Source organism: Pteropus vampyrus, unplaced genomic scaffold, assembly GCF_000151845.1.
Source record: "Pteropus vampyrus isolate Shadow unplaced genomic scaffold, Pvam_2.0 Scaffold4, whole genome shotgun sequence".
Taxonomy (NCBI): domain Eukaryota; kingdom Metazoa; phylum Chordata; class Mammalia; order Chiroptera; family Pteropodidae; genus Pteropus; species Pteropus vampyrus.
In genome coordinates this window covers 21,718,151-21,726,206 of record NW_011888785.1, presented here as the reverse complement: position 1 = coordinate 21,726,206, position 8,056 = coordinate 21,718,151, and the positions used below count along the sequence as shown (strand labels likewise).

Here is an 8,056-nt window from a genome sequence, read left to right as displayed (position 1 = left end):
CTAATGCCTGGAAAGCAAACATGGAATAAGAGATTAACCTTGACCTGATTTTAAAAGCAATGGGAAAATAGACTGATTTAGAACAGATGCCACAGGGGAAAGATTCATACACATTATTAAAGAGAAAGGAAATTCACATTATCATATTGTTACCTAAGAGTCAAATATTATCTAATGGATTGATTTTTAAAACTCTATCTCCTGCATTGCAATTTTCAGTCTTTCATCAAAATATTGACTATTTGCAATTGATTTAATAAAATAAGAATTCACAAGATCTAACTCTAAAATTGAGTATCTTTGTCTGAGCTGAACTAAATAAACCATTAACATATTTTAATGCTTCAACACCTTTTAATTTTGTATAAACCACATCTAATTTTATAGATAGCTCTGGAAGAGCAATTTACTTTACCTTTAAAGAGAAATTCTAACATAAAGTGGTCCACAGAGTTGACCATATAATCTTAAGAAGTTCTGATGTCAGAAAAGTAAATACAGTGATCTATACTTGATGAGATTTTATAATGATGGTAATAAACTGGATGCTCTAATATTCAGAATCAGGATCTTATCTGTATTATCTACAGAAAAATGTTCTCTTTTATTCAAAGAGGGATTCATTAGCCCAACATGCATTTGCTATAAGATAGTTAATGGGATTCTAAAGGAGAAGTGTCTCAGACACCTTATTCTCGTAAATCAACTGCACCATCTGAAATACATTCCATCCAGAGTAGCCAAAGGCTGTGTCCCATGTGTGAGCTAAGATCTGTAGCTCAAATTTGATCAAATAAAATATGACGGCTGCTCGGCCTGGCCTAAACATGCACTTTTTCATCGTATATTCAGATGTCTCAATTCTGCAGATGGGCCTACTTAGCATTTTAGGCATAAACCAGAGTAAGGCTTAAGAGACCTAAGTAAATCCTAAATCTAAGCACACAAAATTATCAGCAAATGGCATGAATACACGTACATCTAATAGTTAAGCTTTTTTTCAAGAAATATCTTTTGAACTTATTTGTGTTTTACCAGCTTTGGTTAAGTGAAGCAGGCTGACACCATTATGATCTGCTTATGTATCATCTAACATTCAAAATGTGTGGATTCCATTTGAAATCTGTAACCTATTCACTATCTCTGCCAATTCAACAGATTATAACTACAATTTTCACAGTAAATAAATCCCTAACGCACAGAAAGATCACCAGTGCTGATCTGGAAGAGAAAGACATGTGTCATTTCTTAGTAACAAATACCATTTTTCTGAACACAGGGAGTTCACAAAAAAAGCAGAGAAGGTGCAGGTTGATTGTTAGGTGATAGGCAAAGGCTCAGAAGAAACTCAATTAGACTGATTCAACTAAAGAATTGGTCAAGTTAGTAAATGAAATAATGAGCTAACTGCATGAAATCCTTTTTCAAATCATTAAAAAAACAGTGACCTTTTGACACAAAATCATCGCTACATCAGTTTGATGGAAATATTTTATTGTTGCTTCCAATAATGTTTGTTTCATTTCTGAGTTTTAAATGTATGTATGTTTATATGCATGTATAGTATACAGATACAAACATATGATATTCTATTACTATCAATTTTAAAGGTGCTGACTTTATTTATAATAATGTTTTAAAACAGTTAGCAAAATATCTCCACATTAAGTGTAAAGTAATTTTGCAGATATTTCAAACTTCCAGATTATAGTCAGAAATTTTTTTCATAGTGATATATCAGGAATATTTCTTTATAACAAATAGATAGCATGCTATTGAATTCATGTATTAGCCACTTCAGCAATATCAGATGTGTTTATCATTGTTAAATACAATTTATCTACATGCATTGCTGATTTTATATCATTAATAATCATGCAGTACCACAGTATATAACAATGTAATAAACAAAAAAAAGAAAAAAGGAAGAAATGAAACATCTATTTGCCAATTATTGAAGACCTGATTACTAAATAAAGTGTAATACATATTTATGGTGAATTATAAGCAAGTCATCTTTCTTCTTTACTACAAACGATTATTCAAATCTGTTCCTTTCTCTTTCTTAAAATTTAAAATGCTTTAGGTTGTAAATACCCTCGTAATCTCTACTTTATTTCTCACAGTTGATTCTCTGTTTCTGGCTTCTCCTATTTCTATCAGTTATTTATATAGGCGTCCATCATTTTTATTTTTAAAAATGATTTTTCTTAGAAATATGAAATAGCTCCTTATCACCTTCAGGGTAAACATAAACTCCATAGATTAACCCAACCTATGTTGAGTTCTTTCTGATGTTACTTACTGTTACTTCATCTATTTTGTAAAAATTGATTCTCTCCTTATGGCAAAGCTCAAATGCTATCCATCTGAGTATCCCTCCTGTTACCCATGCATTATGCAAACATTCTTGTGTGCCTTCCATATTGACATTGCTTTAGGTGCTGGTGCTATACTGGTGCCTATGACAGGCAATTTCACCACCCTCAAGAAACTTACATTCTGGTGATGGAGACAGAGTAATCAAGTGAATAACTAACTAACTAACTAACTAACTAACTAACTAACTAAATATATAAATAAATAAATAGATAGATAGATAGATAGATAGATAGATAGATAAATAAATAAATAAATAAAACAATGTCTGGCACTGTTTTTATTTATAAATAAAAAATAAAGCAGATTAGGAAACAAAGGGTAAAAGAGGAGAAAGATATTTCAGATAAGATAGTCAGGAAGAGGGTCTGAAAATTAAAATGTTAAGCATAGAATTAAATGATGTGAAGATGGAGCTATGTGGACTCCTGAAGAGAAGAGCTCTTCAGGTACAGAGGAAACAGATGCAAACCTGAGGCAAGAACCAATTAGATGGTTTTGAAAAAGAGAAAGCCAGTGAGAGAACCGCACAACAGTGATATGATAGAAGCTCACAGAATATATTAGAAATCAGATCAGGTACAGTCTTGTAGGCCATGGTAAAGGCTATGGAATTTTTTCTAACTGTTCTAAGAAGCTAGTGAAAGATTTTGGGAAGGGGAATAAAATGATCTGACTAAAGTTTTTAGACAGGTTTCTCTGGCTACTGAGTCGGGTATGGACTGCAGGAAGGCAAGCATGAAACAGGGAAATGAGTTTAGCAGCTACTGAAAAGGTATGGGAAATTTGGGTAGGTTAGCATCTATGGAGGTGATGAGAAGTAGTTGTGGCCACAGAGCCAAATGGGAGGTTGCTGATAGGATGTGAAAGAAAGAGAATAAAAAGATGGGTCCAGGATGCCTTTTGATCTAAGCTATTGGGTGAATGATGGAGCTATTATTAATTAATATGGGAAATTCTGCAGAACAAATAAGTTTTGGAGAAGGTGACAAGGATTCTTTCTCAGATATAATCTGAGATGCTTAGTGGGCATCTAAGAGAAGTTCTTGAGTAGGCATATAAGCATATAAGTCTTGCACACAAGAGAGTTCAGAATTAGACTATAAATTTGGGAGTCTGATAGTATTGAAATTGATGGCATTAGAGAGAAAACAGGCAGAAATTAGATATTTAGATGGTAAGATTAAAAAGAGAGTTAATGACACTCAGAAGGAGCAACCTGCAAGGTAAGAGGAAAACTGGAAGGCTACGGTACCATGAAGCATAAGTGTGCTGGGGTACCATCTCTGAAAACAAAAGTCCTTGATTTGTAGTGCTTGCTGATTTTCCTGGTGTAAAAACACCCACCACAGCTAATTCTACTTACCAATGGTTTAAAACAAAACCACAAAATTCCTAAATAATTAACCATCAGCTCTCATTGGGCCATAAGAACTGGCTCCACAACATCACTGCATGTAAGTCAAGAAAAGAAAGTGTTCCAAGGAGGAACGAGTTAAAGAGCAAGTAAAATTGGGAATTGAAAATTGGCAAGGTGGAAATTGCTGGTAACTTGGACAAAAAATGGATTGGGTAAAGTGATGGTGATAATTAGAAAAGCCTGTGTGCAATAGGTTACAGCAAGAGTGGGATACGGTAAAGCGAACACAATGGTTGTGAGTACCTTAGGCAGTAACTATGTTTTATATCTCCGTAACATTTATGTGACATAGTATATATTTTACTTGTATTTATGTTTATTTCCTGTTCTGTCTCCTGAATATAAGTTCCATTAATGCAACAGTTGGGTATTTTTGTTGCTCATTGATATATCTTCAATACCTACAACAGTTCCTGGTAAATCTCTTATGCACATGTGGAAACTGTACACATAGCACACAGTGATGATTGCCAGATAAAACACTAGACATGACAGAAAGTCATCTACACATTGAAATGAGCAGTCAAAATGATTCTAGATCAGAGGTTATTTTTTCAAAAGAATTAAATTATGAATTATAAATAATTGTTTTGTTTTTAAATTATGAAAATGCTGCTAGACCAACAGTTATAGACTACAAAATTTTGGTTGTTTATTCAACACTGGATAGTTACTAACACTGTGAGGAAGGTAAAACACTTCTTTTCTTCCTCTAACTGTGTGTATATGCACGTGCTTGTGGGTCAATATTTTTTATCTGACAGCAAAGTGTGACAATGGAAAGTAACTAAAGTTCTGGAATATCTAATTTTATAGATATTTTTTTTCTCTTTCACACTTACTCAACGAACCTGCTCTCTATTCTCCAGCCCATGCTTGTCAGACAGCCTTTCAAATTTTTATAAAATTTTCTCTGAACAGCCTCTGGTGATCTCTCTTTTTGCTAAACTCCCACATCACTAATTGTGCTTTATGACATCCCCCTGAAGAATTGTAAGCTCTCTAAGGAGTTTCTTTCTCAAAGTATACCCAAGACAATTATATGCACATGAAAGTCACTAATACATATTTACCGATTGAATGAATACCTAAATTAATAAGTGAATATAAATAATGCATAGGCCACCTAAAACTTCTTTCCAATAGGTGCCTATACTTCTCTCAGACTCTCCTGGGAGGGTCTCTTTGAGTTTTCTCTAAATGTCCATATGTTCTGGACTATATTCTGCTTTATCTCTAATAGCAGTTTTGAAACTTTACAAGGATGGATTAGGCAGTAAGAAAGAAAAAGTATAGGAATTTTAAAAGACATATGAAACAAATAACGATATAACAAAGGACTATTCACTTAGGCACATAGACAGGGTGTTGATTTATAAAATCTCCTGCTGCTTTTCCAGAACATAAGCATTACACAAAATGAGATCTTCTTATATAATAGATGCTTTAAGTCATAGAATAAAAAGACACACAAAGACTAGGCTTAAAATTTTATATAGAAGAAAAGTATATTAAACCTATACTTACTGTCTTCTATATCCCAGCACTGGGTGATTGGGTCTCCATATTTAACATCTTGGCGTCTGGCTCGTCTATGGAAAAGGGATTAAACTATTTAGAACTTCAAGCATGAAAACTGGATTACAGAAAATCGACATCTAACATTAATAACAGTGGAAGAGGCAGAACTATGCTAGTCTTACTGCTCCACTTAAATACAGGCCAATATTCCTATCACTCTAACATTAATTCAAATACTACTAGTAATAGTATAGTCCTAATAGGATAAATTCTGTTTTGGCAATAAACAGAATGGGGTAACTATCCCTACCCTCGTTTTTCAGTCAGTCATTGAGAAAGTAATAAGTTGTAAAAGAGCCTTAGTTAGTGGGTAGGAAAGTACAGACAAATACAAAGCACCTTATCATACAAAGATTCAGTATTACATAGATTTGACTAAGTGGCAATTTAAATACTGTCACTTGAAATAGAAGTACAAGTTTGATATGATGTGAATGGCTAGATGTTATTCCTACATGCTGATACATACTTTACATTGTTTTCTGATAGTAGTGATGATAATAACAATAACAAATAAAGGTTTGTGCATTATTGTCACATATTTTCCTTAAGAGAAAATAATTATTGTATAAAAAAAGAAAAAATCGGCTACTTCTAAGTTAAACAAGTATTACACAATTATAGTACATTTTTATTTTCTTTGGTTATCTTTGTTGCCACTTCAGAGATCACAGAAGTCACAGTAAACTTCTGCAATATCTAGGGGGTTCCTTAGGGGCAGTGTTGACCAGACTACAACCCTGTACACGATTCATCTATCGTACACATTTTTGGCTCACACAGATGTTATATTAGGTAAAGAAAAAATATAGTGGCACGTCTGAAAGATCAGATATACAGTCTCCTGAAATAGAAGAAGAAAAAAATTATGATGGTATAAGGTACACAGGTCAAGAACATTTTTATCTTGACTTTTTAAGGAACAGGGTCAGTTTATCAAACTGAAGGTTCATTATCAACTAATAAGCATTCTTGATTTTTAGCTTGTAGAAAAGAAAAGCATTCCCCAAATACTCACTGTGATAAGTACATTGTTGGCCAAAAATGATAACGAAATGTTGGTGACTCTTTACTTTCAATTTGTAATAATCCTCACACGTATTTAATTTAGAGATTTCAGGAAATATTAAATGCCTCCTAATTTTAAGCAGTATCTGCAGTTGTACTATACATTCAATCTATGATCACTAAAATTTGCAATTTGACAAATAGGTAAAATTTCAAAAAAAAAGGGCATAGGTAGTAGTGATACGGACATATTCTCTCCTGCTATCTTATTTTGTTAATAAAGATATAAAGATTTGAAAAAAAATACTATATGGAATTTGCTGACTTTTTACTTAGAGGAAAATATATTTTGAATAATATTTCAGAAGTAGTGTTACAATAATCCACATTTAAAAAAATAGTTATATCGTAATATACTTAGTCAGCATCAGTCATATTGATGGGCAGTCAGGTTGTTTCCATTAATTTTGCTATTGAAAACAGTGCTGAAATGAACATCTCTGAACCTATAACTTTGTGGTACTTTTGCCCATGTGTGTGTAGCATAAATTCTTAACTTGGCATTATTGACTCAGAATAGTGTTGTTAAGAGCACATAAAGCAAAGCACTACAAATAGCAGGACACAACCTGATGTTTATCTATATCTGAGTGGTAGAAACTGGCCAAGTTAGAGTTATTACTATAAAAGTAAAATTGTACTGAGTCTCTGGATGCGCTGTCTACTTAAATAAGTCACACTTTTACAAACAGATATATCCATACATTATATGCAAAACAATGAGTGCATACAAATTTAAACATAAGAAGGGAAGAAGGGAGGAATATAGAAAGGGTAAAGTAGTGAAGAAAAACAACTTTTAATGGTGTTAAACATTGATGAAGAAAAAGAATATAAACAATTTATCAGAATTTTTTAAAGTTCCACATTTCAGAATTTCAGAGCATTCTTTTTAATTCTCCTTCAAAATTTAATTTTATGCAAAACTATAAAATAATATTTTAATTTTAATATTCCTAAAATAGACCATGTTTTCTAAATATTTTCTCTTCATTTTAAACTACAAGACAAGGTATTCGTGTGAAATATCAATTGTGTAGAAAGAAAGTCTTCATATTAAATCTATGTAGCTCACCTTTTTGAAGTGGGTGTGTATCGAGAGCATGCATTTCCATCCCAAGCACAGTAGGGGTCTCTGGCAAGACAACAATCTGCACAAGCTTTCCCGTAAGTGTCACATCTGTGCAAGGAGAGCTGCACCAATCCATCTCGGGAACCAATGTACAATTGTTGCTGTAAAGCAGGCAAAAGAAATGAGTTAGAAGCATCTTTCAAACTAGTCTTAAGAACTTCCCTTTCTTGAATACCACATCACAGACTTAAATCTGTCTTCTTGGGTGTCCTGCTCATAATAAACATTTGTTCAGACACAAAACGAAGAGTAAGATAAGTCAATCAATCTCTTCTACCTCTGGCAGGAAGGTGGTTTGAAGATATTGATACTAAAATGGACAGCATTCTATAGAGCTAGAGTAACCTTGGTAGTAATTTAAGAAGGTCAAAAGTCAGCTGCTAGATTGAGAAATTAAGATGTCAAATTCTTTCTTAATAGTTGAAAATACTCTTTGGTAGATTATATCAAGCACAGATGCTACAGACAACACTGAC

General features: G+C 33.0%; 1 protein-coding gene across 1 annotated transcript in view; it reads right to left on the bottom strand.

Annotated features, from left to right (window-relative positions):
* Nucleotides 1-8,056, bottom strand: part of SEMA3D (semaphorin 3D) — a 115,013-nt gene that overhangs the window by 12,223 nt on the left and 94,734 nt on the right. The window contains exons 14-15 of the mRNA XM_011364373.2: nt 7,524-7,681; nt 5,327-5,391 (exon numbers count right to left, since the gene is read on the bottom strand). Coding sequence (XP_011362675.1) covers nt 5,327-5,391; nt 7,524-7,681 — 223 coding nt within the window. The remainder of the gene's footprint in view (nt 1-5,326; nt 5,392-7,523; nt 7,682-8,056) is intronic.